The 13699-nt window shown below is 39.6% G+C and overlaps 1 protein-coding gene across 4 annotated transcripts in view; it reads right to left on the bottom strand.

Moving 5' to 3' along the window:
• Positions 1 to 13699, bottom strand: part of LOC109480982 (nuclear receptor subfamily 0 group B member 1-like) — a 30872-nt gene that overhangs the window by 3792 nt on the left and 13381 nt on the right. The window contains exons 1-2 of one of the 4 annotated variants that reach the window (XM_019783449.1): positions 12056 to 12269; positions 8058 to 8742 (exon numbers count right to left, since the gene is read on the bottom strand). In XM_019783449.1, coding sequence (XP_019639008.1) covers positions 8058 to 8703 — 646 coding nt within the window. In that variant the 5' untranslated portion in view covers positions 8704 to 8742; positions 12056 to 12269. Of the gene's footprint in view, positions 1 to 8057; positions 8743 to 11410; positions 11693 to 11856; positions 11987 to 12055; positions 12270 to 13699 lie in introns of those variants that run through there. The other 3 variants (XM_019783451.1, XM_019783450.1, XM_019783448.1) reach the window with 3 other exon arrangements.

Here is a 13699-nt window from a genome sequence, read left to right as displayed (position 1 = left end):
AAGTCTTGTGAATATTACAATTGCAAATGTAGTGTTTCTAAAACAGTTTCAATAGATAATACTAAACCCAGGGTTTTGCTGAGCCCTTGATTGCCCTCCCCTTTATTTCAGCAAACTCACTTTTACCTTCTTGCTTATGTAACTCAACTCTTATCTTAATCATTTCAGACGTGCCAATTTTGTCTGTCACAATGATGGAATGGCCAACAAGATCCTGTCAAATGGATAAAAAGACAACTCAAGGCAAAACCCCAACTCATGATCAATCATGCGCCAATGGGAATGTTATGATGTGATATTCCAAACAAAAAGATATGCCATATACTAGTACTCTCCTCAGATGACATTGGTCCCCAGATAGCTGGCCATAAGTAAGGTTTTATGGAGGCACGCGGAGCATAAATGTGGCCTGACATGAAACAGAAGGTCATCTTTATGGGGAGGGATCAGCAAATATCTCCCTCTACATGTAGTTATAGTCATAATAATGCTATCTCAATTTTCCTCTCTGTAGCAAATATTACCAGTGTTTGCAACGATATTGTCAATAACAGATGCAAACCAATTTTACGAAGATATCTATTTCGGAGGCGACTTGATTCTACATAAAGGGTACGTAGTGAGGCAGAGCAATACCAATAAGACCATACTTAGTCTGAGTGTATGACAAAGATGCCATTAGGAACCATTACTCCATATTGACCAAGAAGGGTAGTCAATAAAAGTGCAATACAGTACTTGTACAAGAGGCCCTCATGCTGCATTGTCCTAAATCTAATGATAGACTAACAAATTTAATTTGATAACTAGTTTATGTACAATATTCACTAAAAGGACATTTGGTGCACTGTATAATACTCGAATAGGGACAAAGAAAGAATTTCACGATCGGTGTCATCAAATGACAAGCAGTTAGCTTACATGTACGTGTAATATTTCCAGCAGAATAACATCATCTAGACATCTATAGACATTTCACAGACACACAAACTCACCTGTCATTTGCATGATATAGTGGTGCTTAGACACATGATAAGCCATTGCATTACTTGGTAATAATTCAATTACATTCACTAGATATGATGATCACTACTTGTACATATTCACTGTGATAGTAATTGTTTGATTAGGTATCCCCATATCCCACATATCCCTATACCACTGAATAAAGATTATAATACATGATCTGTTTCCTGGACTGAACCTGGAACTACATGTAACGTTACATTAAACAGTATAATTTTTTTTTTTAAAGTAAGAGCTACAAATATCACTAATCTAACACTAAGTAACTGTGTTACAGTGATTATTTGATTAGGTATCCCCATAACCCACTGTGATAGCCCCATGCCCTTGAACAGAGATTACCAAAATGATGCATATTCCTTGCCCAAAACTGGCACAATTAGTAGTCTATTTTGTATACTAGTACATAAATTGGCAGTGCTAAATATATATATTACTAACTGTTCGATAATATGATTACATGATTACTGATGATGTAATTGTTTGGTTAGGTAGCCCCATAACCCACTGCCACAGCCCCATGCCCTTGAACGAAGATTACAAGGTTGATCTATATTCCTTGTGAGCACTGGCACCATTAGTATGTAGCACATGCCTCTGTCTGGTCTGTCTGCACACGCCTGGAGAAATCTTATTGCTGACTGATGGTAACCTTGACTGGGTGTCAAGGTCACCAAAATGGTGGATTGACGAGCTTATTGGTTTTCAGCTGACGTTGCGACTGTCTGAGAGGGAGTTGCGCAGTACATGTCATGCGCCCCCGCACACCTCGCCAGTATATAGCACACTCAGAGTGACTTCAATCCTTTGAATAAATCAATCAATAGAAATATCAACTTATTCTTTATAAATATTATGTACACTGCAAGATGTTTTTAATCCATCACTCTTTTAATATTTCATGCAGCAATTTAAGGTCGAGGTGACAATAGCTATCGGTTCATGTAAGGACATATGGGTATGCAGCAGACATAACAACTTTAACGGCCACCCTCAAGGTCTCTCTCTGCATACCAGGAGTGCACATCTGTCCCCTGAAGTCTCCCATTTGCACGATAAGCTTTTGACATTACAAAAATACACATGTAACTGTTAAGGCTCTCCTGGGAGAAAACATTTTATATCTGACATTAGGGCTGTCAAGGTTAAAACAACTTGAGAGAAGGTGTTACAGATATGTAGAATCAGAAAAATCAAATTACTAGTAATGACATACAAAATGAAGTTGAATTAATGTAAATAAAATGTTAACTTGAAATCAGATAAATGTTGAGACAGAGTAAAACAGAAAATACCGAGGAATGTTCTAGAGTGGCTGGTACATGTGTAGTCTTAGACTCTTCCCTACGTATCTATCCTAGAACAGTCTGCTTATCTTCATCCAAATTAATTCATAATGATCTCATTACATATTTATGCCAGAATGTACCCCTTTTACCTGGAGTGGTAAGACCCCAATACTTTTGCCTAATGTGAAGTATATATACATACATGATATGAACTTACTGACATTGAACATCAGGAAATACATAAAACCTACGAGCCAGACACTAAATTTGCATAAATGAATGTCTAGTGCATGTACCAAGGACATGTATGGTGATTCATGTACATCAAGTTATGATCAAGCTACTAAAACTTCTACATTGTAGGAAAGATGGCATTTTCATCCATCTATATAAAATAATGAGCTGTAACAACATGTATATGATTATAACTCATGTGAATCCATATTCTGTTATAACCATCAGAATTAATGATAACACGTCTCTCAGTTCCAAAGTGTACAATTTACTAGAAATCCCCCAAACCCCATTTTGTGTCCTATCATCCATCCTACTGCATCAGGGAAACTTTTTAGAATCCCTGAAGTTCTTCCACACGTCTGGAAGTTGGCCAACTGGCAAGCCAGCCATCCATCCAAAATAGAAAATCAAGTTCACCTCAGGGTACTCGAGGTAACTTACATAAGGCATTAGAATGTAGACGTGACTAGACTATCTGCAGAGGGGCTGAAAATTAAAATACTTGCCTTTAAGCAATTTCTAATTGTAATCATAGTCTGCACAGATTATGTGCGGTATGTACATCATTTAGGTTACATGTTTGGCACCTATGCAAGGGATATTTTCAGTGCTATCTTCTTGTTCTCAATTGCTTGGTTAACAAAAAGTTACAGAAATTTCTCGATTTTGATAATTATTGTTACAGTTTTGCGTTAGGGAAAAGTACTATGATATATAGTCGTTGTGTTCAAGTTTTGGACCCCTTCCAGCTTTCTTGCTTTCAACAGTTGTTTTTATCTCTCTCCATGAACAAAATGTTTCTGTTTTTTATCGTTATATAATCTTCACTTAAAACTTTCTTTATTATCTTCGTAGTATCAGTAACAGATTTTGCCCATTCAGTTTCTGATATAAGAACTCAATTTGTCACATCCTGGAGGTATATGGGACTCCAACACACCCCTGGGGATGAAGATAGGCAAACGACGCCTAATTGTAAGTCGTCTTTATCTGCTGGAGGCTACATTGCCTCTTACCTGGCATTTATTCCGACTTTGAACTTGAAAAATCCACAGTGATATCAGAGCAAAAATCTTCCCCTAAGCTTTTTGCCTAACCAATCACGCTGAGGTAACCAGAAGTGAAGCAGACAGTATGTGATCAGAATGTAACATGTCATCAGGCTGTGCTCAGGCCTGCTGCATTTTACTGAGGAAAAACCTCACAAACATTCGTTACATTGACTTCTTTACAATTAACAACGTGGTATTTTTGCTTCAAGAGTAAAGGGACATCAAATTTTTCTAGTTCTTAATAAGCCTGAAACCATCACAGATTTATTAATTAAGTACCATGGGAGAAAAAGTAGTGTAGTGTAAATGCATATACCGGTAAGCTAGTTCATGGGGATTTGATATCATAGTAAGGACTAGGGAGGAAATAGAGTACTGGTATTCATGTTGGTTTGAAATTTGAATGATACTAGTGCTACAGTCACACAATGGATGCACCGGCAGCTTTACAGACAGCTAGGCGGAAACCAAGCTGCAGTGCACAGCCTTTAAAATTGAAAGTTTCATACACCTACTGGTGGCTCAGCCAAGATGCTAAAGATGGACAAATCAGTCACTTTCAACAGTGCAGATAGAGTACTATGTACAGTATCACATAAAGATGTATTCATTGTTTTAATCTGGTCTTTTTTCAATTGCCCTTTACATTGTATTTGACAAATTGTAAATGTTCCTCATTTGCATGAATTATATCAGTTGATCATATTCTCCACTCAATATGGCAGTCTTATCTTGGCAAAAAAAGCTATTCTAGCATTTCCTCATAGATTATGCAAATGAGGTCTAGATTTGAATAAATTATGTTTAATGATGTTCACCTTCACTTGATTTCCATAAGTATGAAATTCCTGGCAGTTACCTCCATGAAATGATATTTTCTCATTAATTATGCAAATTAGGTCACCATCTACATAATCAATATCTGCTGATATTCCTCTCATTCTCAATTACATATGTCACTAGTTTGAATAGTCCTTTTGTGAAACACAGCAGATTTATAGAATTTGCTCATTCATTATGCAAATTAGATCCTGATTTGCATAATTATCATCTAATTATGCCAAGCATCATGTAACCTACCTTACATACAAAAAAGATGATTAACCGTTAATCCATTCTTCTGCAGTTATCCTCCCTAAAACAACAGCCCTGCCATTCCAGAACAAGCTATTTCAGGGCCTAAATATACATCACTTTTTTCTGGGCACAAGAGCTAATCTACCAGGGTAGAATCTAAAATTTGTGACCGTAGCATGTTAATATCACAAGATATCAAAACAAGAATTTCCACTGCAGTACCACAACAAGATGCTAGGGGCCCCAAAATCCAATACATAAGTTTGTTTCTCTAACTTACTTAGTATTTTATTAGCCTGTTCAAAGGTCAGACACCAATTGCAAAGGTTTGGATGCTACATATATAATGAATTCAAAGCTCCTTACATAAAAACTTAAAAAGCTTCTATAATAGTACGGCCCTGTCCCTAGTTCTGGGCCAAGTACACCACCTTGGATATGGGAGATACATACATTTGTGTCTAGTGACATTCAAAGGGATGTGAAAGCCAGCCATTGATCCTGGCAAGGTTATCCCAAATGTGAGGCTTTTACTGCAAAGAAATGTCTCGTCAAGGTCATGTTGAAGTGGTAATGGTGATGAAGCCTTGATAGGTTTGGCCTTGAGAGCCCTCCCTGCATGATAATATATTCCTCACTTAGCGCTGACATTTTGTATTTTTATTTTGTCAGAAGTGCTTTTAAGTCCACAGTATAAAGTAGAAATTCAACACGGATGATAACAACAGTACATTAGGGGATGGTTACAATTCTCCAAGAGCTACATGTATATGCATGGATTTTCAATACAAAAGACCTGAAAATTATATTTTTAGAAACTTAGACATATTGATTTATACTATCAGAAATTTTACAGGACTTCATTTTATCACTGAATAGAGAAAGTTATTGCCAATATACCTGCGCTAAGGTTTACATAAAATCTTGCTTTATCATCACAGTAAATCATTTTTAAAGAAATTTAATCTACCTTTTGGGTGACGACCAGACTTTTCTGCTAATGACATGCTATCCATACAAGAAGAGCTTATAGCTCATGAAAATTTAACCACCCCACTCAAAGTGGCATTTTGATTAGACTGATAATACTCCCTTGGCATCCTGTCACTTCTGCTGTGTATCAGCTGGAACTTTGCTGACCTAAGGCACAATGTATCAGTCTGGATGTGCAGTCATGTGTAGGCCTCATGAAAGTTTTATCATCATGTCATATCTTTTCCCCTTGACATTGGTACATGGAGCACCAGCTTGCCTATATTTGCCCCCACCCTTTACAACTCAAACTGACAGCAAGGAATTCCTGTTGGAAATTATACAAGGATAACACACACGCATCTCGGGTTCATGTCCAAGTGCTTATAAGAGAGAATCTGATCTGAGTGTTAATCAGTTCTGGGACGTCACTCAGAGACACCATAATGGCCTTAACGGGAAAATCTATCTCGGCGAAGTTTATTGCTCCCTTTTAGTTACACTGCAGGTGCACTGGGCCCGTAATATGGGGAGAACCTGATATATAATGCAAGCATGTCCTTGAACTTGGAAGCTAATTTCAATCAATAAAATGCCATCTGCTTTTCCCCAGATGGGACCTTGCTGCAGAGATGGATTGCCGCGACCCAGTGAATAACTGAGCGGGTCCTCACGAGAGCAATGCTTTATGTGCTGTACATGGCAAGAGGTTCGGAGCTATTATAATTCTATTAGTAATACATGTAAGCCCACGAGGTTATATTATGTTGCAATTCCATGCTTAAAATGGGAATAAAACAAGTTCATCCCAATGTATCCTGTGGTAGGTCGGGGAGCATCGATCAGCAAAGAAGTTTGAACTTTATTTCAAATTAGTTTCTAGACAGTATCATGATCAGTAGCCCATCATTGAGACATATTACCAGCCTGAGGGCTTAGCAATGTACAAAAATACTTCCTTCATCAATCATAAGAAGAAGTCTGTTGAACAAGATGAAGTACATTTGGGTGTTAAGTCGTTTCTACATGGTCGTCCCAGGCCAATACCGGTATATTTGGTTTTCTTCCAGCCATAGATGTACAAACGGAGATGAAATATTTGTAAAACAAAAGGTTTACCCAAACCTACATTTTTCCTGTTATTATCTAGGAGATGTTACTGGAAATGAAACCGGCATTGAATAACCAGAGTCCACCAGAATTTGGCAACGCCATACTTTTGCCAAGCAATATTATTATAATTATACATAATATATGACTAAAATGCTCACAAGAGCTTATAATAAATTAGTATCTACGATGGTGACCCCAAAATCATAGCTTGTCCAGAACAAAACATTGGAAATCATACCAAAGGTACAGCTGCAGTACCAAGAAAAGCTGCTAGGGGGGCCAAAAATCTAATAATTTCTTCAGATAGGACAAGACTTTAAACTACAAACTAAATTTCACTGGCAATCCATTTATAACTTCTTGAGTTATGCTACCTGAACCACCAACATACAGCCATACATATACATGTACCTGTACAATACTACCAAAAACATAACCGTCGTGGTGAGGAAGATAATGCTGCCAACGAGTTAACATGAAACAGCCTAGTAGTTGCTTTACACAGGTTGGCCCTAAGAGCTTTACAAGTGATTACCATATGGAAGTACTTCAAACTGTGTAACAAACCCTACCCCTACATACAATGTAGTCAGACAGAGTGTGACAGCTGCAAGTCTTGATAAAGTCCCATTGTTTAGCACTCAGTGTTTGTGTCATGGTGCCATAGCAGTTCTATTCTGGGGTGAACTGGTGAACCCGGCCAGGCCTGCCACATCTTAGCAGGAAGTAGGGGAAGTCCTTGACCTTATTTTGGTAGGGTCTGATAGCGCTGGGGCGTGGCAAACAGGAATCAATGTCAACTGCCGCCCTGACCGCATGTAGGTTGACCTTGCAGGCATTTCGGTTAGCCAAAATGTGACCCCTAACCACAAGTAAGGCAAATTGAAGATAACATCCCACACCGGGGCTTAAATAGTTTCAAATGCAGCTGTTTTGCGATATGTAATAGTACATACTTAATTAGTTAGACTTAAAGGCCTTCCGCAACCATTAACATGGTCGCATATGGTGGCATCTATCTCCATAGCCCTTGGGCCACACAGCAGTGCAATCACTACAGCAGGGGGCTAGTCCACTGGCAGTGGTGCGTGTTTAACTCCCATACTCTTTCCCAAATGCTGAATGCTAAGCAGAGAAAGCAGTATGTACCATTTTTAAAGTCTTTGATGTGACTCGACTGGGGATCGACCTCACAACAGGTAGACCGAATGCAAGGCGAGCACTCACTTGGCCATGGCACCGGTCAGATATCATGGGTTAAGACAAAATATAATACAATGTATTTCCTTACCTGGGGTGAAAAGGACAGCTGCTTTCAGATATGCTGCTTCTTTACAGTCTAAGTCCAACGACTGGTACTTCATAACGAACTGTTGTATATCATCCAAGTCCGAACTCAGGATGCACCCAGGCATCGTTAGGGCGGGTGGTGGTGTGCCTCCCCAGTGCATCTCTGCACCTGTGCAACACTCGCACGGCGGCGCCGGTACGGAAACTGTGTCGATCGGAACCTTCTCCTGCGCCACGCCGATGGCGACGATCTCGTGCCAGCTTCGCATCAGTAGCAGCATCTGGTCATTGGGTGGAAGGTACGTGAACGCCGGCAACTTCCTCATGAAGTCGATGGTCTGGATCAAAACCTGCGACGCTGCGTGGTGTATCATGGCGTAGTGCTCGGGGGCGAGTCTGTGTAATACTGTCACTGGTTTCTCACTACTGTCCTCCTCTGATCTGTGCTTTTGCGAATTTCGCATGGAAAGGTCCAAAACGCCCTGCTGGGGATCAGTCTCACTTTCTGTGTTGCTGTGGCAACACGAGGATCCTGTGGAACTGGGTCTTCGCTGCGGGTCCATGAGGAGGGAGTAGAGCATCGTGTTGGTGGCTTTTGTCGGGACACACTGGCAGCACAGGTCCTTCTTGGAATAGGCCATCTTCATGTAGGTTGCTGTCTGTCGATCACTGGCTGATCTCTGAAGCTGCAGCAACACAGAGAGAAGAAAGCAAGGTTACCTCCCGGCACACTACAAAGTTTAATATGGAGACATGACATGTCCTTCCTTCAACAGAGCTCACTGGGACAGCGTGTGCCATATGCTAACTACTGCACACCCTGGCAGAAATCAGACAAGACAACGTGACAGCTAGGATATCACAGCTTGCCTTCCCTCATTAGTATACAACATGATGTCTCTACATATGCACCTGTCAAGAGCAGACTACTTAATGCTATCCTCACCACCTTTTGTCAGTGGGAGGCTAGGGCAAAGATTATTCCTCCCCAATTATTGTACAATTTTGTCGCCCCATTGTCTAATCTACTGAGTACTTCGGTTGGTTTATCACCTTCCGCACAGCAGTCAATTGTTTCTGTTATCACTTTTTCTTTTGGAAATGATGGACATTTATGAAAATTAAAAATAAACACCTCTTTGGAAATGTTTGTTTCTATCCTATCAGAAAATACAGGTTCTTTCTGAGGAAGGATGTGGTTTGTTGACATGCTGTACATGTATATTCCTCTTCAAACAGATCTCCATGGGAGCTGCACATGAAAACACAATCGCTAACAAACAAGTTGAAATATGGATATATGATTAGTTATACCATCACCTACAGAATGTAAGCATGTAAACACAAAGACCATGTAAAGGATATGGCACAATGGAACAACTTAATTCCCAAATCACCCGAATATTGCGGTAACACAAAGTTTATTAACACACTGTGAACACTGATTGTGCTCTCTATGGTACAAGCAAATCTAAGTTTAGAAATGACTTGAATGTGTAGTTTAACAGGAAAAATGTTACGTCATGCACATAACAAACAACGAGCCCCATGTGTAAATATCCGTATTCTTACCAAACCCCTTAACAACCTAGACCCACCCATACTCAAGCTTTTGTGTGTGCACTATAAACTAAAACCAAAAGTCCAATAGACATCAGGGTGACTTGCAAACTCAATTTGCTGGTCGTGTCCAACACTAAATATATTGTATAAGATAGCTCACAGCTTGAGTTTCCACCCTGTCCTATCTTGGCTAACATTAACTTTCTTGTTGGATGTACCTAAGCCCGAAAAAACCTAGGACAAATGGCAATTTAAATATTTTAATTTGGTAACTTCTTATGAAATACTGTACATGTTTACTGAAATGCAGCGTACCCATGATGTTAGGGAGAAACTTTCCAAACACTTTCTTTCCAAGTTTTACAACTTATTTTAAGTTTTAAGAATATGAACATCGCATCAAAAATGAAACTGTGAAGTTTAACAAAATTTGGAGGTTCTCAGCAATCAGTAAAAGTGGCAGTTGTATTTTGGTAAATGTTGGATATTACAAAGCTGAAGCAGGATGTTGATAATCCCAACTGCTTGTTTTGTCTGGGGATTCAATGCTATAGCCTGGGGGTAATGTGCTGTGCGTGTCTGGAGGAGGCCTTCCTTTCTTTTTTGGGCGTAATCGTTCTACAGGTTACCCGAGGCAAGCCACATCAACAACAGCCATTCTCAAGGACAAAGTCATTTGTCTGCTTCATGCTCTAACAACCCCGTCTATAGAAGGAATTCAGAAAACAAGATAACCTTGAGAAGGGGGGGGGATAAGTAATCAGAAAAGTGACCTTGTGTTGTGTCTGGCTGACCAACACAGACAAAAAATGTTGTTTGTTTTCTCCTTGTTGTTTCCATCACAAATTAGAATATCTCATTCAAGGAGACGTTAGTGACAAAATGTGTGTGTGGCATTCAACTATATTTACTCTACTGTCACTGTCACACCTGCATGTTAATTGGAAGCACTAGTCCACAAAGTTTATTACAATATATATATTATCAGTAAGTTGACCATTCCATCTTCTTGATTATGTAAATTAAATGCTGTCCTAATTTGCATTATTACCTGACAGCTCACATCTAAACAACAGAAGGAATTATCATACATTTTACACTTGATCATGTATAGTATAGCCCTTATTCACACATAATATGTTGTCCCTAAGAAAATGCACTATGAATATAAATTTAACTTGCTTGATGGCTGCATCACATATGAACTGAGCAAGACTTAAAGTAGACCAGTCCTGCCAAAAAAATGTAAGACTGCAGAAAAAAAATTTACTAAACAACTTGCAATTGGCATTAACTGAAAGAATATTGACCCAGAATTATGAATCACATGCTGTAGAAATATTTGGTATTTCGATCCCTGGTATACTATCTTTACCCCTCTACATGGTCCTGGATAATGAAATGTTATCAGTGCAGAGGAAATCTCACATGATTACTGTTTTTTGTAACAAATAGCACCACACGTTGCCGTCTGAACTGAACAATTTAAGCCTACAATCCCTCTGAACTGTGATAAATCCCATAATTTTTCCCAGTAAGTTGTTTGGCCGGCTCACCAAGCAACAGTTGTGTGCGCAGTTATACATACCCTATCACTGCCAACCATTCTTATCAATGCAACAAAATAAAATAAAATAAAATAAAATGTACTCTTATCTAAAACTGTCAATAAGTGCATGAACAGCTGATCATAATCTGCCATGGTACATGTATGGTTACACATATATGTTATAGCTTAAAATATTCCATGGCCTGAATTCTGCTGAGCTTGGATTAAAAAAATGTTGGTACCTTTCTTAATTTCAGAAAGTCTGGCGGCTTATTCTTCAGCGAATATTCTATATGGCGTCGTGCTGTGTTGACAGTTTACCAACAGGATATTTACGAGAGGGCGATGTTCATTTCAAATGGGGAAGCTGCCAACTACACCTACCTATATCCTGGAATTACAACACGGATTCATAAGTTCAACCTTTGACACTCTACAGGTGCCTCGGTGTACAATATGAATACCTGGTAGCTGAATCTTCTCTATACACACCCTCTGATAGATACACTACTTAGGCGAGACATGTCCAGAGGTCATATTTATTCTTTCACCTTGACCTTGTGACTTTATGACTCTGCGTTTTATCCACAGTCAATAAACGTCTGCACGAACGAGGCATACAAAAACACGACGTTACAGTAAACACAATTTGTGCTGAGATGGAAGGTAAAACAAAAACGACACCTACATGATCCTGTAGGTTTCGAAATGGCGCCGTTTACCACAAGTTCGATGTGCGCCGTTTCCTGCTACAGCGACGAGGCAACACCTGTCTAGCTACTGCACAGCCTGGGCACTGCTTGTCGTCGTAGCCTGATCTACCAGTTTGCACATTCTGACACTACGTCTAACTAAACTCAGCCCTAAATATAGCGCGATTAACTCACCTGTTCACATACGTGGAAGGGGAGTCGAATCCAGACAAAAACGTGCTCGGGAGCAATATGGTGACGTATCTTGCTTCGACAACACGCCTACCGTCTTGGCAACACGGCTGCCTATCCGTGCCCGCCACTGCTGCCGCCCTGCTTATCTAAGTCTAGTAGGCTATCGATAACTGCACTTGACTGGGGCAGCAATGCGCAGAGCACTGGCCTTGAAAGTTCAAGGTTATGTAGGGGCTAGTTGTGCGTGTGCGCTAAAGTTCCTTATTTGCATACATGGTGTACAGCGAGGATAAGAACTCATAGTTAAAAAGGTGAACATAATAAAGGTAGTGCCAGGGGGGTGCAGCCTATAATGCAATCCTTTCGTTCCTCATGTGCTTCCCCCCTCCTAGGGGGTGGCTCAGTTTGGGATCATGATCTGATGTGGCTGCACTGCTAAAAGCGAGCCATTAAACTCGACTAACCTCACTATTTAAGCATCAGATGGCACCAGACATTTTGCAATAGCACAGAGACTCGGTGGGCGGAGCTTAATGACCTTTGGGTTGACTGCTTACTAATCCATTTTCCTGGAACTATTGAAAAGCTGCCAAAATGCTAATCATCCCATATCCTTCTTTCACCTTTGCCTGTCCCTGGCAGAGAATAAGCAATTTCCAATGCTCCAAGTGATCTTCTTAACCCGCCTAACCCCCTGATTACAGTCTGGGCTTCACGTCACTCATGTCCTCTGTGGGTAACCTTGGCAGTGAGGGATGGCGGTGTCAAGTAACTGAAGCGCTCTCAATAACACAGCCGATCAGGTGCCGCCAGGGTCAAACAGCCAAGGACGCAATGCCTGCCTCATGCTAATTACGTCTGGGATTGACCTCTACTGCAGTTAAGTAGTACATCATGGATAACAAAATGGTGTCATCCATTATTTGAAGTATATTTCAGTCCTTATAATAATCTTTTGCTGAAAATTCCGGTTTTGTCAGCAATTTTTTTTGAGTACATGTAAATGTGGAGAATCAACATACATGTATGTAGACTGATTGACATTTCTTCAATAAGGGATGTAATTGAAAAATTCTGAATTTTTTTTTACCACACAGGAACAGAATATTTGATTCTAATTTTTTTTTTAATATCGAATCTTTCACAACATCACAAATGTTGCAAGGACATCACCCCGATGTATCCACAAAAACACATTAAAGGTAATGATGTACGAAATACACTTTGATTAACTCACTAATGCGCTGGCCCAACTGATTTATAATAGAATGTGCATGGAATATTCAACACTGTGACATTATTTGCTGAAGGTTGGCACCCAGAGCACAAAGTACAGTGAACTGGAAGACATTGACATGCTACTTTTCACCTTCGTTCATCTATCAAGTCCTCTATTGGTAGTATATAATTATGGAATATTTATTCAAAGGTCAAATTCAACCCAGAATGATGTCTGCATCTTTGGCTTTCAGAGTTAGTTAATATACATGCATGTATGTAGTAGTGCTAGCAGTCATCAAGTGACTTAGTTGTATAGCATTATTCTTCTAGTTCTATATCTTTTATCATTCTGACTAACTGTACAGTCACAAAGTATATGGTACAATCAAATTAGATAATCTATAAATCTGTAAATTAACTAGG

Source organism: Branchiostoma belcheri, unplaced genomic scaffold (genome assembly GCF_001625305.1).
Source record: "Branchiostoma belcheri isolate BF01 breed outbred unplaced genomic scaffold, Haploidv18h27 scaffold53, whole genome shotgun sequence".
NCBI lineage: Eukaryota > Metazoa > Chordata > Leptocardii > Amphioxiformes > Branchiostomatidae > Branchiostoma > Branchiostoma belcheri.
The sequence above is the reverse complement of the archived record's forward strand: the minus strand, read 5'-3'. Positions and strand labels throughout refer to the sequence as shown.